The sequence below is a fragment of the Styela clava genome, chromosome 6 (assembly GCF_964204865.1).
Source record: "Styela clava chromosome 6, kaStyClav1.hap1.2, whole genome shotgun sequence".
Taxonomy (NCBI): domain Eukaryota; kingdom Metazoa; phylum Chordata; class Ascidiacea; order Stolidobranchia; family Styelidae; genus Styela; species Styela clava.
In genome coordinates, this window is record NC_135255.1 from 12,392,049 (window position 1) to 12,419,654 (window position 27,606).

At 35.2% G+C, this 27,606-nt stretch overlaps 2 protein-coding genes across 2 annotated transcripts; both read left to right on the forward strand.

Moving 5' to 3' along the window:
• The first annotated feature begins 2,871 nt into the window (after positions 1 to 2,871).
• On the forward strand, positions 2,872 to 4,611 carry LOC120331660 (coatomer subunit epsilon-like). Its single transcript, XM_039398784.2, has one exon. It carries the CDS (start codon positions 2,943 to 2,945, stop codon positions 3,837 to 3,839), a length of 897 nt encoding a protein of 298 aa, XP_039254718.1. The 5' UTR covers positions 2,872 to 2,942; the 3' UTR covers positions 3,840 to 4,611.
• A 71-nt stretch (positions 4,612 to 4,682) lies between these two features.
• LOC120331661 (uncharacterized) lies at positions 4,683 to 26,577 on the forward strand. Its single transcript, XM_078113952.1, has 23 exons — positions 4,683 to 4,853; positions 5,678 to 5,777; positions 6,236 to 6,269; positions 10,614 to 10,649; positions 10,737 to 10,825; positions 11,103 to 11,226; positions 11,324 to 11,457; positions 12,035 to 12,210; positions 12,288 to 12,391; positions 12,794 to 13,254; positions 15,283 to 15,355; positions 15,430 to 16,077; positions 16,158 to 16,266; positions 16,915 to 16,981; positions 17,339 to 17,518; positions 18,290 to 18,418; positions 19,328 to 19,522; positions 19,845 to 19,999; positions 20,372 to 22,190; positions 22,539 to 23,292; positions 23,737 to 23,861; positions 24,825 to 25,001; positions 25,651 to 26,577. The coding sequence occupies exons 1-23, from the start codon at positions 4,688 to 4,690 to the stop codon at positions 25,874 to 25,876; spliced, it is 6,081 nt and encodes a 2,026-aa protein (XP_077970078.1). The 5' UTR covers positions 4,683 to 4,687; the 3' UTR covers positions 25,877 to 26,577.
• The last annotated feature ends 1,029 nt before the right edge of the window (positions 26,578 to 27,606 follow it).

The following is a 27,606-nucleotide window of genomic DNA, read 5'->3' on the forward strand; positions in this document are numbered from 1 at the left end:
GATGCACGATTTATCACCCATTTCCTATCGAAGTCTTTCCTGGGCATCCTGGCTGCCGTCTGTCTTCTCGAAGGACAATGCTTGCTCCCCCTGGAGCGTCTGACACAGTTCGCCGCAGAGCATTACCTTTTTCCACTAGAGCTTTGTATTCTCCCCCCTATCTCATTTCTCAAATTACGTTACTGGCCCTTCTTATTAGCATCGATGAACTTTTTCTGCCACTTCTTTAGCCTGCTAATACTATCTTACGACAAATAGCTACAAGTGTTGTTAAATCTTTCCCTTCTTTCCTGATCGGGATATGCTCGCCATTTTTTGAGTTCACCACCTACCTTCAGACCTTGCTTGAGTTGGGCATCACATTTACACATCAGCACAAGATAACACACATTCGCCCCGTACTTTCACTCAAGAGTGCTGCATATATGCCCAAAGTTTTATTTATTGTAGTCTTCTTGTCGGCTTCTTCCAACCAAATGCTGATTCTTGGATTGCCCCGTGCGCGAAATTATCGGCACCTAAGCGGTCCAAGACACCACATGTCCGACTCCGACGTAAGATCATTGAGGTGTATATAACCTCAATGCGTGAGATCGATAGTAACTTTACATTGGATAGGATTTACATATTTATCCCGGGGAGAGGAAAGCCGATAAGACGGCTCAATCATATGGCGAACCACGGCCTCTCGTCTGGTTACCCAGTCCAGGTCGGGTATGGGATTAGTTAGCCAGTTATTTGTTTTCGGAAGGCGTAACCTATCAGCGGTTACGTGAACCACCCTACGGCGGCGAGGAGTCCAGCAATCCTCTTGCACATGATCATCCCCGCATGAGATTCGAACCTGCGATCCCACGAAGGCTAATCAGATGCGGTGGCGAGCGTATTCCTAACGCTTAGCACGATGTGCCACACTGCCGAGCCACCGTAGACCGCCGCCTCAGAACATCTGGTTCTACGCGGAAAATGTTACTGCTTTCTTGAACTCTTTGTCAAAAATTCAATCTATTTTGTTAAAAATTCTTTAATTAAATAATTGAAAAATATACATTTTATTATAAAATTTAACAATTAGAGGTATGGTGATCATCAGAATACCGAAAACAATTCATCTAACATTTCTCCGTGTAGTTTCGAATTTTCTATAAGTGGTGACGACATTCTAGTCTCAAAGCAGTGCAGCGAACTTCAATCGTCATGGAATGTTTCGTGTCGTTCTTTATTTCTGTATTTTTGTAATATTGGGGTCGTACCCGGTTTCTCATTTTCCGCAATGGAAATAGTTCTGTCAACAATAGTAGAATAACGCAGTGTTTATTTCATAAATATAGATCTATCAGTGACTGCCGGGGTGATTTATTGAATTTTTAACAGACAGACACCGGTCTAACGTTACGGCTGTACGGTGACTCAAGTTTTAACATTGCCTTTGTACAGTCTGATAGTACCGGTACAGTAGTCAGGTAGTAGTAATAAAAAAATGAAACAATCTCTTTAACTATAGTTATCAGTTCGAATATTCGTATCAGGTATAGCGTTTTGAAATACTGGAATACAGAAGTAGGGTGGTGTAGCCAGTCCGCGGACGATTTCATTCAAACCGCTATAAAACAAAAACCAATATTTCTAACCGTTAATTTTTCACCGTAGGTGCATTGGCATGTATTCTACGCGCTAAACCTCGAATTAACTTTCTACGACCAGGGGTTAGAAATATTGGTTTTTGTTTTATAGCGGTTTGAATGAAATCGTCCGCAGACTGGCTACACCACCCTATTTGCGACCGAACGACCAGTGTGCGATCACAAATTTCAAGCTTTGAACATCGTTTCTGCTGCGTCGAGACTAGAGCATGCGCAGCCATGCGTGAAAAAATTGGGCTTCTAATTGCATTTCTGACCGTCATATATTTTAAGAACACGGTCATTTCGAACAAAACTCGTCAAATTATATACAAAGCACCACATCACAGCAATCAAACAGACAAACACACGGTGGTCGAAAATTGGTCGACAAAGATATTATCGACGTATTCGAAATGTGCACCTCCCTATTCCCCCTCCCAATCAAACAGACAAAAACACGGTGGTCGCAAATTGGTCGACAAAGATATTATTGACCTATTTGAAATGTGCACCCCCCTATTCCCCCTCCTTTAAATGTAGAAACGCAAATATTTAAAAGATGGTTAAATAAAACACAACTCTACCCCCTTGCCAAGTTTCATTTTTTATCTCTTATATTTGTATGGATTTTCAAGTTTCATTAATGGGACAATGGGTAGTTGGCGACATGAAAAAATGGTCTGTTTTTATCGTCGGTCAGGTTTTCGGTCGTAGCTTTTCTGTTTGTGGCCGTATTTTAGTGTAATATCGCAGAGACAAGTGGACAATAATGCGTGACGAATATCGTCGCGGTTCTTTAATTTTTTCGGCATCAATTAGATCGATGAAGTTGATGGCCGCAAATAGGTCGTGGCCGCGAAGTGGGTAAGCCACCCTAAACTTCTGAACTTGGTTCTGTGATTTTACATAATTCCGAAACCTGTCAACATTTAGTCTACATCTTTTTATTATTAAACCTGTGTAAACCCCATTCACTAGACCGTCTGGGCTTCCAAACTGAACAAACTCGCACTGCACAAAAATGAAAAGAAAGTGCAATCTGAAAACGTCACAATTGGATTTCTTGAAATTTTTTTTCTGTAGCATTCGAGAGTTTATAGCAAAAAACACATGTGGTGGCCGCGATTAGTTTAGATTATTATCGAGACAAGCATGGCACAATTCCACGCATCTGCTGTCGTGCCAGATGCCCTCATTTAAGAGACAAATACAGTTTTTTATTTTATTATGAAATTTCCATATCTTATCACTTCTTTCTGTACAGACATTAAATGGTTTAATTATTATAGCTACTTATTCTTAATAGAAAAACTTGAAATGTCTCAACAATCTGAAGTCGATGAACTTTTTGATGTCAAAAATGCGTTCTATCTTGGTTTGTATCAACAATGTATCAATGAGGCACAAAAGGCTAAAGTGAGTAGCCAAGTAAAAAAGAATGAGCGAGATGTATTTATGTATCGTGCATACATTGCTCAGAAAAAGTTTGGAGTCGTTTTAGATGAAATTTCGAGTCTGGGATCATCGGAACTTCAAGCTGTTAAACTTCTCGCTCAGTATTTAGCTGACTCATCAAACAAGGACCAAGTTTTGAAAGAAGTTGAAAATAAACTTTCTGGGAATATTGACATTGAAAACACCGTTTTACCACTAATTGCTGCAAGTATATATTCACACGAAGAAAACTTTGACTCCGCCTTGCGAATCCTTCACAGTGCTGAATCATTGGAGTGCTCTGCTCTTTCGATTCAAATTTACATTGCGATAAACAGGCTCGATCTTGCAAAAAAAGAACTCAAACGAATGCAAGAAACTGATGAAGATTCAACCTTGACTCAACTTGCACAGGCGTGGTTTAATATCTCTGTAGGAGGGGAAAAACTACAAGATGCTTATTATATTTTTCAAGAAATGGCAGACAAGAATCAAAGTAGCACGTTACTGCTCAATGGTCAAGCTGTGTGCTTCATAGCTCAAGGAAAATGGGACGAAGCGGAAGGTGTTTTACAGCAAGCAATGGATAAAGACAGCAACTGTGCTGAAACTCTAATAAATATGATAGTGCTTTCGCAACAGATTGGAAAACCACCTGAAGTTACCAATCGTTATCTGTCGCAACTGAAAGATTCTCATGGGAAGCACAAATTTGTCAAAGATTTCAATACAAAAGAAAATGACTTTGATCGTTTGGCAATGCAATATGCTCCTGCTTGATAGTTCAATCTGATAAGACATTGCAATAATACAAAAATAGAAAATTAGAAAATATATTTAAATATTTCAAATATCTTGATGTCAGGCAAAGTTTACACCTCATGATTTTCATGTTCCGAGCAGATTTACTAAGGAAAAAGTTCTGAAATAATTCCTTTTGGTGTGGGTTATTGAATGTATATGCCCATTTTTTAGATAATTTTTGAAATTTGATATTAAAGAAGTGCATATATTTACCATTTACTAATCTTGGGAATTAATCACTATTATACTATTTAAATTGAGATGTGTTGGCTCTATGTAGCACTGATGATGAAAAATAACGCTTTTAATTTGCATTATTTTTTGATTTTCAATCATTTTTTTTGGATAAAAAAGTTAGGTGTGTCATCCTAGTATTTTGTGCCTCGATCAGAGTATGCTCACTAAGCAAGCCAATGATGAATAGACCTGGTTAGTCTAGAAGCCCACCATCTTGTAATATGTTGGCTTTAGATGTGCTAAAATATTCTAGCCATTCTTTAATTTGGAGTTGAGACCTTACTATTTGTGTGTGAATGCTTTGCCAAAGCCTCATTGAGAGCAATGCTATAAAATATCACATAAAAAGTTTAAATTTTTTTAAATTAAAATATGAAATGACTGGACTTGATTTGGTAGTAGCCTAAGTAATGTATTTGCATTATTTCATGATATGGATGATGGGTGCTTATCATATCTGTATATTTGTTGCCTGGTATATATAATAACATGTATAATATTGTCTTTAGAATACATGGAATAAATCGAATACCATTTATACCGATTGATTTTTGTATTGGGTAATAGAAACTGAATTTAGCATCGATATGTCAGCGATCCACTATAAGTTCTCAAGCAGCAATGATTACAAGAATGTTACGTTTGATGGAATCAACATTTCACTCCAAGATTGTAAGAAAGCAATAATGTTAAAAGAAAAATTGAAGATGACGGAAGTTGATTTGCTAATTACGAATGCTCAGTCTCTACAAGGTAAGCTTGACTCTTTATACTTAAATTTTATTCACATTGTGCGAATTCTAATGATAAATTACCTAATGATAGAACTAAAATGGAAAATTATGCTGATAAAAGCTATTTGCAAACATGTCATCGAAATTTGGTATTTGAGTGTTTACTTCTAACCTGCATTGGTGAGTTATAAATATATAAGAGCTTCGACCAATTGTGGTGAGCTGATGGTTTCCAACTTGCTCATGTGCGTCATTCCGAAGTATTTGAGTGTTTAATTCTGATCTGACTTAGTGAGTGTGGGTGCAATGGATTAAATGTGATGAGCCAGTGGTACTTGACGACTTTTTGTTTGAATTAAATTCGACATTCAATTAATAACCTTTAACAAATGATAATTTAATGCAGTGATGTAGTTGCATGATATGTTTGTGAGGTAGCAAAATTATAAAATATTAAAATTTTTATTCAAAATTTTTAAAACTGATATACTTCCGAAGTATGTGTTATAATTTTGAGTTGTTGATGTGATGATAAAATACAAATACAGTTATGAAATTTTGCAAAACATTTTTAATATTTCACTGATAACATCTTATTGAATATTCTAAATGTCTATATAAATGTGTCATATACAGTAATATTATCTAGTAGGCTACATTGGGTATGTAGAATATTTCATATATTCAATTTTATTTCATTTGAATAATCTCTTTTACCTCTACTTAAAATTTTACAGTAATTTAATGATGCCTTTGTTACTTCCTGGAAACTGTTGTCAGGTATCCATCAGCAAATCATCGATGTACAGTATATATATATATGTAAAATTCATGTATTTTTAGATTATAAAGATGAGTCAGCGTTGATACCAAAGAACACTGCATTGCTCGTTAGAAGAATTCCATTAGGTGCTGTACCTGACAAAACAAAGGTTTATGTTGTGTAAGTGTCAACTAACATTACTTACCGGTATATACATATTTTCTTATGAATGAATAAATATTGTTCCTATCTAGTGGTAATTTTTTTAAGTAGCAAGTTTAGTTTGTTTAGTATTGCTATTATGGAGTATAAAATTCATTAGCATGTGATATAGTTTCAACCTCACGTTTTTCAGTTATTGCAATAGATAGTAATTTAGTTTTTGGTCAATGGCATGCCAACACTATCACAAACAGGTGGTGGCATTAGTTTTCTTATAAGAGGTAATTTGTATGCAGCTTTTTGATTTCTTAAGTTTCAGGAATGCGTGCTGCATTTATTATATGATTTAGTCAAATTAAGAATAATCAATGCAATTTCTCATGCCTCAAGGATAATTATATGAATTAAAAAAACAAACAGTTATAAATCAATTATGTAATATGGTCCTTATTTAAATATTAATTTATTGTTTTCAGGAAGAAGAATGAGACTGCTGCATCTTCTAAATCCGTACGTAATTTATTGTTGTGTGAAAAACACTTATTACTTTTGATACCTTTCTATACAGCATTGGCAAAGCAACAGTTATTGAAATTTTAATTTACAAAAATTATAAAAAAGTTTTTCTTGTTTTTCTTATAAAGTTATGGTTAAGTTACAGTGAAATCTGTGCTTTGCTGATGCAGTATATTCTCGCTTTTCTTGAACACTTCTATTTCTACACAGTGTTGTATTTTTTGATATATTTTTTATTACTATTTATATATTTTTTTCTATTTCTTCTATTAAACTGTGATAATGGTTCTATGCAACAATGCAAAATTTTGGTATCATGCAATTTTAATGTTGTGTTTTTTCTTTTATTATTGTTATTTTATTACTAAATATGCATTGGTTAACTTAAATCTATACACGCTTCGCGAAAAAACAAGGACAGGCTAGTTTTGAGTTTGATACAGAATGGACTTGAACTGAACATATCAGAGTTAGGTTAGATAGATCGGTTGCGCAAGATATAAGAAGCTGTCGCAAAATATAAGAACGTCTTATTCATCATGTGCCTGACTTCTACATGCTCCTGAAAGACTGGTGATAAGCTATTGCTAATATGCAAATATGCCGAAAATAAATCAATGAAACTGATTTATATCATCTGATTTGCATTGACACTATGCTCAAAAGAGATACACTGAAACAATGTTGTGATTGTTCCGATTTTAATTCATTTTATTCACAATTTACGGTTACATTTAACTTTTTTCTGCAGCATTATGTTTGATTGTTGTACAGTTCCATGATTCTGAATTGTTTGATTAAAATTTCTATTATAGTTCTAGCGAGCTTACAATTTGTGTGGTAGCATCACTAGCATGCATAGACAATTATGAATGAATCAAACACAATACAATACCAGTAGCACCAATGTTGAAAACTAATTCACAGTACTTTTGAACTCACTTTTTCTGCCATGCTAATTTGAAAAAACATTAATTGAGATGTCCCATACATGAATGAATATACCTTTTCTAGAATCTTGTATTTTTAATTTGATTATGGCAGGAGTTTATTCCATGATTTGACAAATCTTTCCATGAGGATGAATGTTTCTAAATAGGACAATGATTGTCACACAAAATTTAGTCTTCAGAAAGTTTTAAAAAAATGTAGTTCCATAGATTCCCCTGGCAATCTATTTTAAATGTCTACTGTATGTGTCTATCAATATCTGTTCTGTTTGTTATTTATAGAACAGCACTAACATTTCCTGTTTTGTTCATATGTGCGTTGTATATATAAATGGAAAGAAACGTTTCAAAACCGTAATGCTTTATCCACATCTATCTTAGTGATTGACAAACTCAAAATTCTTTTTCATCTTGTCTGATTTCAAAGTTATTTGCAAACTTATTTTGTAGTAAAACTAGTTAGTATTTATGTTAGTAGTAATTATCTTTATTCATTAGATTATTTTATGTTGACTATATGACTATTGACTTAGAAACTATGTGGTATATTTCGATTGAAATTTGGGCTTCCAGAGCAACTTCAATTCCTCTCATGTCAGCGTTAAGTTATGGAGATTATTTTCAAGTACAGTATACTGTTTCAAATACTTTTGTTAGACATACGGTGATAGGTGGTTTAATACCTGTTTGATTTTATCAATGAAAAGAATTTTATTTATCTATTATTAATTCCTACATTCCTATAAATTGTACATTCCTTGACTTTTTGTTGAGGAATTCATAAATTTTAGCAATACTGCATCATAAATAAGTAGTAGATAGCCCTTCTATTTTTCATTATTTCTAAATCATTTGTTTCAATTAGGATTTTAATTCTAATTTTAAGGTCATTTTTAAACTGTTTAGTACTTCTTTCAATGTTAGATTAACAGCCAGATGATTTTGTTTACAATTGCTTTTGTGTCACACCTTGAAACTTCGTTGATAAACATAAATGTAAGCCTCTGCATTGGATTCATAATTACAGTATTAAGATTGCTATCTTAAAACTAGAGGATGTTGCTCTGTATTCTTGCATTCCAATTTCACTGTTCTCCCCATTAAACAATATTTCTATATACTAGTAATTGCAATACAAATACTTCACTTTAAAACCTCATTTGCAATGATAAAAGTTTGCTTTATTTTTTAATTGTGAAAAAAGAGGACTGTTATTATTCGCTGCATTGAGTTTGTCGGTGTTGATGATCAATTTAACTTTTGTTGTATACTGCCTATTTATTTGCAAGATTAACCACTGTATATATGTATGATACTGTTATTTTCCGAGTTTTAGAAGTTTGATACGGCAATAAAATTTGATCGATGGAGGATAATGTTGTATCATGTTTTGTTAAATATTAAAGGCTGATACTCCTTTCTGGTTTTTTATTACAAAAAAATTCTTTAAATTGGTGTGCATAGTTCTTCAGGATTCGAAGAAAGTCGTTTTTGATATTATTTTCTGGAGTTGTTGGTTGATACCTTTGCTTTGCAGCATAGTTCATTGGTTTCGATTCTTTTATTGCTCTTCATGGCAAAGCACCTTTCTGTTTGGCAGAGGTGGCTCTAATGACAGGCTATTTATTGCAATATTTCACCAGTTTCTTATGAGAAAAACTCAACTTCTTGACATGTAATGTGCTGGAAATAGCATTATACTCTTTCTCACATCTTGTGTCTGCCTGCATGCTAGGCATGGTTTTTGATTCTGTAGATAATCAACATCAAGAATGGATGCGATACTTATGTCACTATGAAGTCTACAAACCATGAAACAAATCTCCAGTTAGGTTGGATGTTTAACGAGTAGATTTAGTTACGCTGAGGAATTTCTTCCTGAGGAATTATCAAGTCCACATTGTTTTAATAATGAAAACCTTTTTTTTTCTGTTTCTCGACTCAAACATGGGAGATTTACCATTAACCCGATTTTAGGTGATTGGGTACAGATCTTCTCTTGTCCCTTATAGGGTCACTTCACTGACTTTAAGGTCCTACTCAGTGTACTGTTGTACAAAAATTTTAATATTATCTTAATTTTCAATAAGAAATTTTATGTCAGGTATTTGATGAAACACACTAGCTGATATTTTCTTCGAGTATTTTTAATTATGTTTGCCCAATATAGGGTCGCTGAAACACAATTGATAGTTTATACCATGGGTGTGCCAACTGCGGTCCGCAGGCCGCACAACTTTTTCTCGTGGGCTGCGGGCTGCAGTTTGCACACCCAGTGCCAATTTTAAATGGTGTGCTGGCCGCGAACGAGTTTTTAAGTCTGTTTAATCTGGTACATTTGAGTAATTCAAATCCCTGTGCATTGCAAGGCATAATCCGCATATCAAAAGGTCAATACCCAAAATTTTTGTGCCAATGAATGATTAAATGAAGGTGCAGCGTGCAGTTTCATCCTGTTATTAGTATGTGGCCCTCCTGTTTTAAAGGTTGCACACCGCTGTATTGTATATTTCATTTGTATTAGGAAATTGATATACCGGTATATCTAAAAATCAATATGCTCATATCGCATAAATTAAAGATCGCAATCGGGATTTGACCATTTTAAGCCTCATTAAAGACTTGTGCACAGCCCAATAAATCTCATGGCATTGGTGATCCCATGTTCAACAGAATTCTTTGAATAATATTTAGGAGAAGAGTATTCCCATCGTTTCTTGTTGGAAGTTCATTTTTCCTCCATTATTTGATGAATTGTATTTGAATTCTGTGATCATTGCTACTAATAGTTCTCATATTTATATTATAAGATTTAAAAGCCAGGCATATAGTATCATATGTGTCAGATAAATGGTCAATCTAACCACTGTGCTATATAATACAGATATAACTCTGCTTTCTTGGAGTGAAATGTGTACATTTCGTGCAATGATAGTGGTGTTGGTATTAGTTGTTTATCAGGGTTCGTTATAGTCCTCAATGACAGAAGATACTCCTGCTGGTAGAGATTTCTGATGAATTTCGGACTGAACTATTGCTCGTTCAATTTCTTAACACGACCTGCTTTGTCATGGTTTCAAATGCTGTACTTAGAAACGCTAAATTTTTTCTTTTAATAACGCAAGTTTTGTTCAAAGGCAGGTAAGCATTTTTGAAAATATGTGCAAGGGTTTTTCACATCAGTCTTCCAGAGTTCGGATTCAAGAAAGAAATTTTCTGACATGTGGTTTTTCAAGATGATGAAAGAAGATTTTGTGGAAGAGTGGAACAGAAAAATGAATATTTATTGCTTCATTCCTTGTCCTGAAAAACTCCAATAAAGATTGGATATATGTGTTATTTATTTTGAACTCATTTTCATTAATATAACCATTTTTATTTCTAATAGGATTCACACTACATGTCTCTTGAAGAATTACGAAAGGTGAAGATTTTTATTGATAATATTATGTTGACCACTTCGACAGAATAAATTTGTTTAATTTTGTGTTTTATTTTGTTCTTGGAACAGACAGAGGACCTGGTATCTGCAAATGCATCAGAACAAGACAAAATCAAGGCTATGATGGATCAGTCAACTAATGAATATGACCCATCAAAGTAAGTTAAGATTCACACTGTGTTGACAATGGCGAATTCTCTCTATATGTGCAGTTTTAGTTTTCTGTTATTATTTATTCACAATTCCATTGTGACAAAATTATAAAAGCTACTGTTGAATGGGAATTATATTGTCAGATCTTAAGATTAGTTGATGTTTTACCTTCCTATGGTTGACTATGTCAGTGTCTTCTCAAAATTGGATAGTTTTGATCGTTTATATTACCTCAAATCTCTTGATAAAATAAGTATTTATATGTCTTTCTTTACCTTCCAGATATTTGAGACCACCTAAGTATGGAAGTTATCAACGATATAATGATCATTCTTCCCTCACCTCGTATGTGAAATGCTACAAATGTAATCAATCTGGCCATTATGCTAGTCAATGTCGGATAAAAGTGAGTATGGAATCGATTGTCATACTTACGCTACTGTTGTGCGGTTTGGTTTATGTTAATCTTAAATAAAATTCGACTTCTACTCTTGTTGCTTTAGCCGGCAGCCGAACGACCTAAGCCATTTCGTCCTGCTACTGGAATACCAAGAAGTCACATGATTCAGGTTAACAAGGAGACAAGGGGTGCTATGTTGACAGCTGATGGTCAATATGTGGTTCCTGTTATTGACAAGTAAGATCGAAGTTTCTAGTGATATGGGCTAGCAAAGCAAGTGTATGCTGAATTGATTATTTTTATCGGGAAAACGTATTCACTACACTGCATAAGATGAAGAGCATAATATTCAAACTATTCAAGCCCCAGATTCTGGGCCTTTGTTATTAGTTCATTTTAACGATTGGAAAATTAGGAAGCTCCATGATTTAAAGTAATTACTGTTATAGAAAAACAGTTCCTGGGATGAAAATATTTGGTGCCACCGCTTTGCCGATGTAGTTACTAGTTTTTGCCTCTGGCGATGGATGAAATGATTGTTTGGGTGTCATTTGAATTGGTGAACAAAAGCAACTGGAACGTAAACTGTCCCATCCAAGCGGACGGAAGCAGAAGTCGCAAAATGTGCCCTCCCTATATGTAGCCTACTCTCAATATTGTTTATTTATCTGTATCCATCACTTTGTATCAGTCACTGATTTTCATTGTACAGTATCCGACATCTTTCATAACAATGTTAATATCATGGCATTAAATATTTTTTATTCATTTCCGATTTTATGTTACTAACAATCATATATGTTTTTGACCATAGGAAAGGGTACGATGTTGGCAAGAAAGAGAAACCCCCATTTTTACCTGAGGTTGTGAATGAAAAAGAAGATGATGAAGATGAACCAGTACCTGATGAATTAATTTGTCTTCTGTGTAAAGAAATAATGCATGATGCTGTGGTGATACCATGTTGTGGCAACAGCTATTGTGATGAATGTGAGAATTTTCATTCATTGTTTTGTCTTTTTGAGGTTATGTGGCAGTTTACTTAAAATTAATACTTTTGAATACAGGTATTCGGAATGCATTATTGGAATCTGATGATCATGAATGTCCAACCTGCCATAGGAAGAATATATCACCGGACTCTTTGATTGCAAATAAATTTCTAAGACAGGTAAAAAGACAGTTTTCATCATTGGCTACTTGTATTGACTGCTTTTTTGTATACTCTCTTCTCCCACTTTATCTGTCTCTGCCGCTTTCTATCTACTTTTTTTTTCACTTTTGGTTGTATTTGTCTAATTTTTTTTCCATCTGATATCACCACGTCACTCAATTTATTTGGTTTTAAATTTTCCATAACAAACTTTATGATCCTGTACCTTCATCACGTTTTTTTTATTTATTTGTGCTTGGGACATTTGCGAAATCATTTAAAAATCAGTCATCACATAAAACTTCGTGCTTGATTGGTAGTACATATCTTGCCCATATTATAACCATCCTCATCTACAACTGTCATTAAACAAGAATGGAGAATGTAATTTCGTAAAATTATTCAAACTTTTTGTTCCAGGCTGTTAACAAATTCAGAAATGAGACTGGCATATCGAGAAAGAAAAATGCTCCTGTTTGGCCAAGACCTGCCGCTGTCGAGACAAAGCCTGTTCCCACGCCTCAACCAACCAAGGTGGTGGCATATGGTCCACCAAAAGCAAAGATACAATATGGCCAGTCAAAGCCATCAACGGGGGGAGCTTATGTTGTGAAAGCTCGCACTGGTCAGGTGTACAATGCTATGGGATATTCTGTTAAAAAAGCACCAGCAAATATGATGCAACCATCTACCCCAGTTGTAACTACTGCCGCTACTACTATGCTTGTTAAGTCAGAAACAGAAACTCCTGAAGATGTAGTGAAACAGGAGCAAGTAGATGTTACAAATTCCCCAGCTACTCCAGACCAACCGCCTACAACAAATGTGACACCTCAAAGTGATGGGTATACTGTGAATTCGACTCCTGATTCTGAAGAAAGGTAATTATTTGTTGTATAATTCAGTAGATGTCACAATTATTTGATTATATATTTGCCCAGATAATGATTCAAAATTTACTTCAACAATTTGTTTATGAGTTATCGTACGAGAGCGAAAAGTACAAAAGATTAGTTGAGAATGATTTTTTTGTATACCGTAAATGCTCGTTTTATTAACGCCCAGTCTTGATTAAGGGCTCGTTTGAATAGCCGCCCGTGTGAACAGGACATAAAAATAAATAAGGGCCGGTGCTTGAATACCCGCCCGGTGTAAAAGTTTTTTTTTTTTGCGGATTTGTACCTGCGTTGAAAATTTGGGTGCGCTGAAAAAGTCAAAATTTTCATTATTCTCGTTTAAATCATACTTGAGAACTGGAAATGACAATATACGGTATTAATTATTGTAACGATCGATCTTATCTACCGGTATTTTTGTGTGTAATTTTACTTTATTAATAACAAGCGCCCCTGCTTGAAAAAGGGCCGGTTTGAATAAGGGCCCGGTTAGTGAGTATGTTTAAAAAAAATAAGCGCCCGGGCTATTAAACGAGCAAATACAGTATACATAGTTTTAAGCAAGTAAAGGTCAATGGATTGTCCAATTGAGTTTACAGAAGATAATTTGGATAAGAATTGAGTGAAGTTGTATTAAAAATCATTATATCTGCTAGCTTTGGGTTGAAATGCTTTTTTCTACATAGGCCCGAAGATACAACAGTTGTTCAGCCTTTACCACCAGGTGTATCACCAGAGTCTATTGTACCGCAACGTAGTGCAGTTAGAACATTGGAAATTCAAGATGATTTGAGTATTGTGAACAGTTCAAGGTTCAAGTTCACAGAGAAAAGACGGAAAAGTTGCCCTTATAGGTGTACTTGATGGCAATATTTTATAGGAGAGGATTTTTTATATTTATCACAGTGGTGAAAGGATATAAAACGGCTAACTCTTACGGCATATCCTTGCCTCCTTTGCCTGGTTACCGATTGAAAATGATTTAGTTCATTGTTCGAGTTGTATTTTCTTAGATGGTTGAGGGAGCCAGATTCGACTATCAGTTATGTCAACCATTATACTGGCGGTGAGGGATTCAGTGACACTCCATAATCATTCTCACAGGTTTTGAACCTTTAAACCCCACATGGTAATCAGCAGCGTTAACCATATCATCATGCTCAGCATGACAGGCTATTGGTAAAGTCAAGTAAAATCCTGTCAATCAAGCTAAATATGATGGTGTTTATGAGTGTTCAGGTTAGAATTAATCTGAAGCAGAAATTACGCTGCATAATGATCAGTTTCTTATTTAAAAATTAGTATTCTGGGCTTATTTGAATGCTTGAATGTATCTGCTGAAAATGGGGGTGTTAAAAATAGACAGCTTATTTTATTAATTTTGCCACTCAACTTTTACCACTTGGATTTTTACAATGCTCTCAAATGACTACATTGAATATGATTTTTAGGAAACTTATGATCTTTTACTTTCTATACTTTATGATATGAGATTATATTAGGTATAGTTGCAAATGACTATTAGCAATATCAAACAAAATTTGTCCAGATTTGGCCCTTTTTATCATCAATTACTACAAACTTCCAACTTTTCTTTTTATTTGTTGATTTTTTCTACTTGATTAATATATTGCAAGCTATTTGTCTCTAAAGCAGTGGTTCCTGCCCTTTTCAATATATTCCCATCTTTGCATATTTAGAACTTCTTATTCCTCCCACGCTATAGATTAAAACTCTGTTTCCGTTATTTGTTCTATCTTCGATAGATTTTTACCTAGTGCTATGCACAACTAGTACTCTGGATTTTGCACAGTTTGAATAGTTTATAAAATAGCATGATTCCTTGTTACAATAATTCTAAATATCTATACAATATTTGTGAAACTATACCAAATACAAAGTCATATTTCCTCCTCAAAAACATCAAAATACTTTTTCGTGTAGGAATACCTCTCTGATTGGGAAAAGTTGCTCTCAAATAACATTTCTAAAGTAATATTTTTTTTATTTTAGTACAAGAGTAGCATCACCTGCTACTGTTGCAGGAATTACACCCTTGATGTCAGTCAAAACAGAGCGGCCGAAGGTAATTGATTTCTATACTTTTCAATACCTTTCCATGTTAATTATATCTGTTAACAATCAATTTACGTTTTCTAGATTAATGCAGTGAACATGATGATTGAGCGACCGCATGAGGATTCTCCACCTCCTCCGCCACCACTGCCACCTCCTACATCTAGACAACCTGAGATTGATCCAGCTCTCATAGAGAACATGAAGCATCTACCACCACCGTCTATACCTGTTTCAGAACAACAACCAGTACCAGAACCCGCTGTTCCTCGCCCCCCACCTTCTTTATTAGATGATATGCCTCCTATGGAAACTGCCAAACTTCCTATACCTTCATCACAAGGTATTAATATTACCCTTAGAAATGCCCCACCTGTGGAATTGAGACCTGAATTAAATCCTGCTATACTGGATCCACCTTTAAACATGCCCCCTCCAAAACGTCCTGGACAGCAGCTTGCCCTGCCGCCTATGATTCAAGGACCTCCAGGCAGCTTTCCACCACGTATACCTGGACCCATGACACTCCCACCACCTGGTATGCCACCCATGTCTATGGCAATGAGTGTACCGCCACCTGCTGGCCCTTTGGGTGGTCATTTGCATCGTATGCTTCCTCCTCCTGTGCTACGTACTTCCGGTCCACCGCCCAATGTTCCTACTTCGATTCCGCCTCCTGGCATGACAAGACCTCCAGGAAACATGTCGATTCCGCCCCCTATGTTACCACCGGTAAGTACACTACATCATACGGTAAGAATTTTTTATTCAAATTGATTAGTGATTTTTTTCAATGTTATTCTTTTGTTTAGGGTGTTCGATTGCCTTTTCCACCTCCACCTGGAGTTCCTCCACCAGGCATCCCACCCCCAGGTTTTGTTAAACAATCTCCTCTTGGACAAGCTGGGATAGATAGCCAAGGTAAGAAATTGAGTCTCATACAACAATTTGAATTATTTTGAAGTATGATTAAAGATGGCCGAAAACGAAAAATATACCATTCCAATGCATTCTAAAATAACATTTTCCAATATATAATAAATTTAAATATATTTCAAATTGAGTCATACTAAATAAAAATTATATAGAAATAAATGAGTTAAAACTTGGAAAGGGAAGATGACCAATTATTTGATTACCGGTAGTTATCTATATTTTTTATAGTTCTAAGAAATTATGGTAATTGGGAGCTTAGTCATACTGTGTCACACTAACTTCAGTTGCACAAAATGGAAGGATTCAAATGAAAAACTATACTAAATTGTTGCATAAATCAAGAATTCAGTGAATCTTATACGTTTAATTTGTTTTGGACATCATTGCTGATCTAGACCATTCAAAATAAGTATTTATGATATGTCAAATTCTTACTCAATTCTTGAAATATAGCTGTGTGAATACGGTAAGCTTGATTTTGAATCCCGTTCAAATCTAGATTGTTCAACCATCTACAATCTTGCTATAGAAATTATTCATACAACAGCAGTAGTTCATTATTTAGCCATATATGTTGGTGGCTTACGATTTACAATATTGTGATTCAAATAATTAATCAATATATATTTTCAGGATTACCACCACCACCTGGCACTGGCACGCCACCGTCTATACCTACTTCAGTTGCACCAAATAACCGGTTAGTCATTTTGATGACACGTTTAGTGTTAGAAGTTTTATTATCTATATGTTTTAGTGTCTTATGAAACTAATATCTGGGTAGATCATTTTTTTATTCACTTTGATATGTGACGTAGATGCTGTTTTGTCATATATCGTGAAAAGTATTTCCTAAATTAAATAATGCTATTATATGTATATTTATGTATTTCCATTTCCATGCTTTATTCTCTGCTGTCGTTAGAATACAAATTAATCAATCTTCATCAAGCTCTTCTACCACGCTTGGTTGTGCCATCTGTTGAACTACAAAATCATAAAAAATTGATATATACTGTATATTTTCTATAATTTCTTATATTATTATATACTTTAGTTCTAGAGAAAGACATCGAGGGTCTTCTCGATCGAAACATCATGTGAGAGAAGAAAGATCATCAAAATCTAGAAAATCCAAGCTTGCTATGATGTCTGATGAGTTTACTAAAGATTTACAAAAGCAAAGAGATAAAGTTCCCAGGAAGCGTCGAACCAGGCGAGGGAGATCAGAATCCAGGTACATTTTATCATTATTAATCATATTCAGTTTCGCCTAAATGTTCAGGCAAAATCAAACACAAGTATGGAAACTTGACACATGAAATTTCCCCTTTTCTAGGGAAGTTGGGAATGTAAGTATAGCGATCAATTTTGTATACGATGCTTATTCGCATCTTTCGCTTCGAACAAGGCTCTGTACAAGCACCCACTCTTTCCTAATAATAATGTAAGGTGCTACTATTTTTGAAAAGATGGTAACCTTTTCGCTTGCTTACATAATTTATTATACCCTGAGCTTTAGTATAAGTTACTTTGAGCATATGTATATTTTGACTCCATTATCAGAATAAAAGACAAAAATAGTTGATGAAAACAAAATAAATATAACTGATTACAGAATCAGGAAAGCAGACAAAACCCTAAGTATGGTTAAAACATTCAGATTTTAGATTGAAAGGTGTTGTCAAAAGAAGTGGTTCGAAAGTACCGTAGGTTAATTAAAACATGCGCACACCCACACACATACAAACAATCACGCAGACGACAGAATAAAACTAGGAGAGAAAAAAAAGAGAAATATATACTTAGACTATATACTTAGTAAAAGAAACATTACAAACCAAATAAAATTTTCCACACCATATTAATATTTTTTATATTTAATATTTAAGGGAAGGCTTTCATGCCCATTATGACAGAGTATAAACTATCGATTCATAATAGATCCGTTTTCGCACGATCCCGATTTTACATACTAATATGAGAACCTAAATAAATTTTTTTTCAGGTCAAGATCAGGAAGCTATTCATCATCAACATCCTACACTTCATCATCATCAAGATCTTCATCCAGATCCAGTTATTCATCAACTGCTTCTTCGTCTTATTCATCTTCTGGATCTTACACTGATTCAAGGTTGATATGATTCATATATTAAAAATGAATTTACTTATATTCGAACAAAATATTTTATGTTTTGAGAAAGTTTGTTATGTTTGTGAATTGTGTCGCTCGTTTAAAAAACTTTGAAACTATTCTGTTCAATTTCAACTGAATAATTCTGATAATGCTAGATTTTATATTTTCACACATATTTTGCCCTGAACAAGGCTCTATATAAGCAATCACGGATATGTAAGAAGTTCCTTTATTTTAGAAAACGGCCAGTTCTTTCCAGTTCGGCAATTTATACCCCAGGTTTGGTGGTGTGCTTGGGATTTGCTATACATTGTTAAGTACGTTGCTTTAGTCAACAGTAAGGCTGGACATTTTCGAATATCTGATTATTTCAGAATCATTTTTTTTATCGAATCGAATCTCAAATATCTAAAAGATGTTTAAATTGTTTAAATATATGTCGCTTTTATTGCAATAGGTCCTTCAGACATATAAATTGTCACACACAATAAGAAACATGTATTTCCATCAACTCACTAGAAAGAAAAATGTCTCACGTCAACATTGTATTTCAAAAATACAATTTTACCATGGAAATTAAGTATTTCACCTCGAAACAAGATGGTGGCGTTTCAACATTTTTGTCTGAACCGATTCGAATAATTTACTATTCGATACGAATGTTAGATTCCAAATGCCAGCCCTATTCACCAGGCCAAATTATGTTATTTTTCATCAAATCTGCCTTTGCTGCACACTGCACATTTTATATTTTTTTAACAAGTATTCTTGCTTGAGCAAGTCTGTAAAGAAAACTGGATATATATAGTGGGTTACTGAGTGGAATGACCATTGATTGAATGATTGAATGTTACTTTTACAAATATATTTAAGTTTATGTTTAAATAAAATCTTTGTAATGTGCAGAAGTCGATCACGCACACCGACACGGCGACATCAAAGACGGACGAAACAAAGAAGAGGCAAAAAATCAGAATCACGTTCGTACTCAAGAACTCCCAGCCGATCCCCAACCCCTGATAAAAAGAAGAGAGGTAGAAAACAGGCTGTAAAACATCGCAAATCTTCGAGGTCGCCTGGAAAACGAGGCAGTGGATCTAGGTATGGCGAGAGCTATTCGTTTGTCAATAAATGTTCCTAAGAATTTCTGGTTATGTACTATCTATTGTCTTTGCTCACAATTAAACGAATCGCCTATGTAAGTAATAATTAAATTAATAAATAATCAAATCTGTATCTTAGGCATGCCATTAGAAAAAGTCTGGAGGACTATTTGTTTTATATATTCAACTTAGCTGAAATTTTTGGGTCTGTATGGAGTTAATCAAGTATAATGGTATTCTGCGGCCGTTCAAATTTTTCAGTTTTCAAATCGCAAATTTGGTTGAATTGACATAATAAAAAACTTTAGCACATTTATCAGGCGTAGAAACCATTCAAGATCACGTTCTACTAGTCAGTCTTCACAACGTCATGTACCATCCAGCAGACACAGAAGCGATCGAGAGAGGCGCAGAAGATCTCGTTCTAAATCACAGAGTAAAGACAGTCACAAAACTGATGGAAGAGTTCAGAATGGTGGGTTTTTGGTCTCAGTTGTTGAAAATGTATTTAGTTGGATTATTAGGAGTAATGATGATACTAATGAATAATATTCCGAGGCTTTCAGCGAAATTAGTATCAATAGTTTTGTATTTATTTTCTTATATGATATGCTTACTATGCTGAAAATTGTGATGTTTTGTATGAATATTTCCACGTTTTCCCCGTAATTTCATCAAAATAATTGGAACCTAAAATATTTCTCATCTCTCGCTATCATTAAAGTAATCATGATGGTGATTGAATACATTTTATGAATAGTTATAAAATATACAGTAATTTGAAAGACTAATTAATTACTTCATCCTATTTGTGGAAATTTATTTCGGCTTTTCATTGATCTTACAGAGTCTGAGGCAGTTATACCAGGAATGCCACCTCAGTCGGTACTTGACTATGAAAGAGATATTGCTCTGTATGATTATTACAAGCAGAAGTATGAACAAGACTGGTTGAGAAGTAGAGTTCTTCCACCATCACCATTCAAACGATTCATCAACTATGATCCAACAAAATTTCCACCACCTGTTGTTCACTCTCAGCCTCAACCTGTTTTACGTGAGATTGCTCCTCACTCGAGTCTAATTCCAATCCAACAAGCTCCTCCACTCATGATGTACCAGCGACAACCACCCCCTCCTGGTGATGCAACCCCCACTGAAGAAGATGCAGGAATGTTGGTATACCGTGACAGAACCCCTGAGCGTTATCATGTTCGACCAGGTCCCCCTGCACCTTGGGATCCACCTGCTTTTGACGGAGATTTGGCTGAACGAGAGAGACTTCTTAGAGAAGAAGAATACTATAGAAGGATGCAGGGACAACTCGTGAGACAAGAACCATGGCCACCGAACCACAGAGGGCCACCGGGTCCTGCTCATCATTTTGATCCGAATGCTCCTCGAGCTAGAATGGACCCAAGAGCTGGAGATAGAGGCAGATACCATGATGATCGACGTAGAAGAGGAAGAACCCCACCAATGGAAAGAGGGGGACGTGATCGTGACGGGAGACCTTATGATAGGGAAGATGAGCGCTATTCTCGACGCAGAAGACCAGAAATTGAAGAAACCGCCAGAAGTGGGTCACAAAGAGGTTCAAGGGATCGTGATCGGGATAGAGAGAGAACATCAGATACTTCGAAGCGATCTAGCAATGCACGTAAAGAAGGTCGTTCATCTAGAAGAGATGAAGCTTCTAGTCGATCTTCGCGAAAAGAAGAAGAAACAAGATCAAGGAAGAGAACCAGAGACCATGATAAGCAACAAGAAGAAGAAACCAGTAATCGTGATTCTAGAAGTAAAAAAAGAAGCAGAGGAGGCCAGAGAACTGAAACACCATTAGGAGACAGAAGCATAGAGCCGGTTCCTCCTGGTGAAGGAGATGGAACACCAGTTCGAGATGAAGCTCTTGTTGAATTCAGGAACGAAAGCATAAAAATCAAAGTATTCAACGACAAAGCGAAACCAAGATCAGAAAAATCAAGGAATCGGGATAAAGGTTTCTCGAGAGATCAAGAAGATGGAAAACACAGGCGTAAGAGAGATGAAAGAATTATTTCAGACAAGAGAGACTCTCAACGTCAAAGAAGACCTAGAGAGCAAAAAATCTCAGGAGGTGAAAGAAAAATGACTGCAACTAACAGGGAAGAAGGGGATAAAAGAACCCAGAGTCCATTACCTGGGGTAGAAGATAGAACTCCAGAAACAAAAACAACTTCCGAACCAGCTATTGAAAGATCACCCACCCCGACCCTTGACGAGAATATTTCACCAGTTCTTATTGAAGGTGCAGATGACCCTGTTTTAGATGATTTGATGGAAACTACTACTCCACAGCCAGAATTGATGCCTGAATCAGTTGATAACGCTTCTAATGAAAATCCAGAATTGACTGAAAATGAAAACAAGTCGCACGAAATGAATGAAATTCCAGAAATCATTCAAGAGAAACTTGAAGAGGAACTGCCCCAACAACCAGAGCGTAAGAAAAGTAAAAGGGTGAAGGGGTCACGCAATGTTTCTAAAACAAAACATAGAAAGAAACCGTCACCCAAGGAGAGTAATAAACAGAAGGATGAAGAACGATCCCTAGTTGTAGAATATGATGGGTCAGGTCCGACACCAACAGGAGATGAATTGGTGCAGATTACAATTCCGAAGTCCAAGTAAGTGTTTTTGATTTTATTGTCTAGCAATTTTGTATTTGATAATATTTATTCATTGTATGATAAGTACTAGTATAGATAAGAATAAGATAAATATAAGAAAGATAAAAAAATAAAGATAATTCAACTCTAAGATCCGAACTCTAATTAATAAAATATTACCTTTGGCTTGGAGCTATGCGGGGAAGCGGTTTCAGTAATCACACAATCAAAAGCTGTAATTTCAGTTCAAATGGCCGTTGAAAAATCAAAATTATATGATATGAATGAATCGGAGAGGAGATCCCTTTTCTGAGAGTACGAACATATATTGACGACAAAAAATGTCAATTTGAAATTACAATTTAGGTGGGAGTCTGATGATGAATCGGGGTCGCAGCGAAATGACAAGGTAAAAGCTGTAACTAAGGTTTCTCCAAAACCTGATAAAAAGAATGCAAAATCTAGGAAAATTCGCCTCAAGAAACCTGGAAAATCAAGTAACACAGAAGCTATTAAGGAAGACAAACAAAAAAATAATAATCAGGATGAAGAAAATGAAAATTTGAAAAAGAATTCAGCTTCAACTGTGCAATCAAAGAAGTCGACGCCATCACCAGCGATTAGTGACAGCCGAAGAGTGGTTGTATCGAATGAACCATCTGCTGATATTCACAGTTCATCAAAACAATCACGATTGTTACGGCCGTCGATTTCTAACATTGATGAAGCCTCATTCGAACCAGATTACAGTGGCAACGAAAGTGAAAAAGCATTATCCAATTATGCACCTTCCGATATTGATGCTAGTGACCATGAAGAGAACAAAAAAGCCCCAAGAGAAAAAAGACTTTCAACCTCTATAACTGAAGAACCTAACCCTCGCCGAAAAGAAACATCTTCTAAAAGAGGAAAACATATTAGCGAAGTGTCTCGGAAAGCAAGGGAGGAAAAATATGAGGATGAATTTGCGGATTCTTTGCCAGAAGGAAGTGAAGGTGATTATGAGAAAATGAAGAAGAAAAGGAAACACAAGAAAAAGAAAAAGCATAAGAAACATCACAGACAACAAAGTCAAGATACTGAGGATGATATTTCAATAAGGGATGATTATGATGACGAGGTAACAACAAAATTGGTAGAATTGTTTTTCTTTGCTTCATGAAGTAAACAAATAATAAATTAAGCCTTTTTTAGAGAATTGAGGTAAAACCATTCAAAAATGAATGGATATTAGAATGCATACAAAATTGGTTATATTCGATATAGTAAACTCTCTAATTTTAGGAATAATTCAGAATATCTTCATATAGGAATTCATGATTTTGAGAATCTCATATTTGATAATCAGAATAAAAGTAAAATAAATTCTACTTTTTCATTTGAAATTTAATCAAAATGATATTTTATCTAGCTATTCTGTGCATCAAATTTAACTCATAGTATATGATTTTTTTTGTTTGTGCAAATTTATGTATGAAACTGTAATTGTAAAATTATTTGGGCTTGGCCATCACCGGCCAAAATGTTATTGTTGTCCATTAATGATATTTGATATTCTTTACAGAATTTATTTCAAACTGATTCTGATGAAGAAAAGTTCGAGAGAATGAGGCAGGAAGAAGAACGTAGAAAAATTGAGACAGCACAGAGACAAGTCATCTATCAAGATGAAAGATATAGTAGCAGAAGGTATACATGTCTCCCAATTTTTAGTGAAGTTAAATCTTGATCAAAATAAAAATTGACTTTAATGAAATTCCATGCTTAAAAATCAATTTATATGGCTAATTCATCATTTATTTGTGACTTGAGTCAGTTGAAATCATTCACAAACTTTCTCTGGTCAGAGATAATACAAAAAGGCCTTTCAACTAGGGCAGTGTTTCTCAACCTGTGGTACGCGTGCGACAAGTGATACCCGGAAACTTTTCATGTGGTACGCAGCTTTGAATTATTGCAACAATTAACTTTTGAGTTGGCTACAAGATGCCGGCAACACTTTATCTTTCATGCTATATGTATTCGGTGAACGGGTTTATGGCGCTACCACTCATTGTCCTTTGGGATCGCTCTCGTTGTGTCCACAATGCATTTGCATTAAAAAATCGGCAACAAAAGGTGCGTTTGGAGGGAGTGGTCGACACGTGCCGAGATACTCTGACAGCGCCTTGATAAATCATATGGATCGGCAGATGATGCAAATTTTCTCGCCATTTTGCACGCAATTAATACGGTGTTACTACATATAATTAATACATTGAAACTTTGCACAAATTTCTAAAAATGGATGTAACGCCACATTATAGAATACTACAATAGCGCGTTCCTTGTGCATCGTTCTCTACCCCAAAAGGGGGCTTTGTTGGTGGTACGCGGCCAGGGTAAAAAACACTTAAGTGGTACACAGTAAGTAAAAGGTTGAGAAACACTGAACTAGGGCATAGAATCATGTGGAGGCTCCCTCATTTTTATATCTTAATTTCAGCCATTTGAAAAATGGAGCCATTTGAAAATGTTTTTGGAGCCTAGTCATTGAAAAATATCAATCTTCGCCCTGTCTTTGACATGGATCATATAAAATGTGAAATTGTATCCTGACATAATGATAACAATTGTTTTTTTTTTATTGTAATTTATCGTCTAATACTACAGGGAAAATGGAAAGTCTAAGAAAGAGCAGAGATCAGTGGAGAGGTCTGAAAGAGACCAGAGAAGACATCATAAGCATGAAGATAAACAAGTTAGCGATAGGAAACGAAGATATGAAGACATTGATGAATATTTCAGTGAAGAAGAAGAAGATAGACGATCGAAGAAAAAATATCAGGGGTAAGGATTTAAATTTACTTTACGCTAATATTACCGATGTTTTTAACTTTGTTCAAAATATTTTTGGGTTGAGATTTCACATTTTTCAGTAGCATGTGTTTTCAATATACAAGACGTTCAAATATCTGTGTCTGACTTATGCATGATTCTACTGTTTTCCGTAAATAAATTGTTCATAAATTTCCATATTCCATTCATGATTGTTATACAATTGAATAATGGGTGAAATTGTTTCAAATTGTCATCTAAAGTTTATGTTCGTTTACACTCCGTTAAATTTAAATTTATTTTTAGCAAAACAGAAGTGGTTAATGTGATGGTGTGCAGAAATTATTATTTATTGTATTCTATTCGAATAGATGACCTATTGGTTAAAATGTTAACCTTAACTATCTTGGTGTTGCAAGGTTAAAATTTTGCGCCCATGCTAACCACTTCACTCATCCAGATGTGATAAATTGGGTATGCAATGCCGAACTGGCGAGATTCAGATTATTTCAGACTACAGTAGCTCTGCTCCTGATAATAGAAGGCCGTTCAGATCCTTCTTTGTAATGAAAGATATATATTGTATGGTTAAATATTGAATACCAAATGAAATAGAATTGGATATTTTGCCAGATTTCTCAAGAGTTCCAATCTATTTCAGGTCATCTGAGACTATGAAAAGAAAAGATAAAAGGCGACGAGTATCTGACAGAAGTGAAAGATATTACGATGAAGATGATTATATGAATGAAGACGAATACTATCAATCACCAGAACCGGAGGAAAGAAGGAAACACAAACCAAAAAAACAGAAATTTAAAAAAACTAAAAAAGAACCACTAAAGGAAGTACGAACAGTTGCATCGAGAATACAACGTTCCAGATAATATCTATCTCATGATTTAACTCCTGTAGAGAGAATATCTAATGCAGCCTGGGGTTCCGTTTTAACTTGGGTGTGGCGTGAACTGACTGATCTTGACTGCCCTACAAATAACATTATGTGGACTAGGTGGATGAATATCTCTGAGATTGTACATTATTTTCCATCATTTCTGCGCGAGGTTTTTTTTTGTAAAAAAAAAATGATATGAATGTTTTTTTTACTTCAGCCAACTAATGCGTAGTAAAACACATATAATTTCGGAAAGACGACAATTCCTCATAATTGGTCAAATTTTCTTTATCAACTACAGTGCTAAAACCTAGTAAATGTGAAAATCCACTGGTGAATCTGTAATAGATTTATATGCCAGGATATTCCTGCTTATTAAATCAAAAATTAGGATCAGTAAAAGTGTGATATATAATTTATGAACAAATTAGGATCTTGAAGCTTGTTTTAGAAATGTTAGCAGTTGAGATTTTGCTTTGAGAATGCTGAAAACTAAAAATATCTTGGTCGTGTGGCATTTTCCTAAATTTAATTTTGTGTCCCTGTTCTGGCAGCAAGAACGTGAACTTTAGTCAGTAATTCGTGTTGTGAATTTTTATTCCATGTTTTTTGTTTGTTTTCAACTGTGTTTTAGTCATTCTTACTTTTTGACTGAGATAGAATCAACGAAAAATAAATCGGGTTCAATCAAAATTTGAGTTTTTGTTGGATAATGGAGGGTAAATAAGAGTTGTAATGGGATTATATGTGAGCACTGAGTGCTATCAGAACACAAAGTATGGCCCAAAAACTGAAAAACACATCACTACTGGTTCCATCTCTTGAAACAAACTGATCTGTGATAAAAAAAAAAATAACGAAGTAGTATTATTCATAAATTCAGAAAATAGGTGGGACAAGAATTAACCCGATTAAAAAATTAAAACAAATATATAACCTAACCCCAAATCTATCTTAACTGTATCCATAGGAAAAATGCTCCAGCCTACTCAATATTTGTCCCCGTCAGGGGCAGCCCTGTCTTTACGGCCGACCTGCCGTGGTTACGACAGCAATATTTTACCTGCCATTATTTTTTTTTGCTGCGCGGCAACGGCAGTTCTTCATTGGAATGTGGCATGCAGCTAAAAAGTCAGTTGCCGTGGGTTTGGCCATAGTGGCCATAATTTGGGAATACAATCATGGTTTTGCGGCAGCTTTAGATGCCACCGAATACTTAAAACTGCACTTGAAAAAACGCAGATTCGTGGAAGGTGATATCTGTGTGATGTCATAATTGGAAGACTATTAAATGACCCGTCACATTACTGAGGTCAAATCAGGTTTGTTACCATAATTAATTTAGTGTCATTCCCAGTTCCCATATAAGTGTGATTTATACAAAAATAGCAGGACAAAAATCAATTGATGTAGATTAATCATAAGCGCCGTTATTCAGCTTATTTCGGAACGAACCTGCGGCGACACATGTGGTCTTCACGGGCGACTTGGTGCCCGCGGGCAACGGGTTGGTGACCCCTGCTCTATAGTAACAATGCACATCTGCTTCAACCAAACTTTGATAATTGATCAACCGCTAAGGCTCGGATTTGTAAATAAAAGTTAGGCATTCGCCACATTGTTAAAAAGTCATGTCCGTCATCCGCAATGTAAACTATAAATAAAGATGTCAGAATTTCTGTTAATTCGTATTAAGGATTCAGTCAGGAATTGTTTTCATAG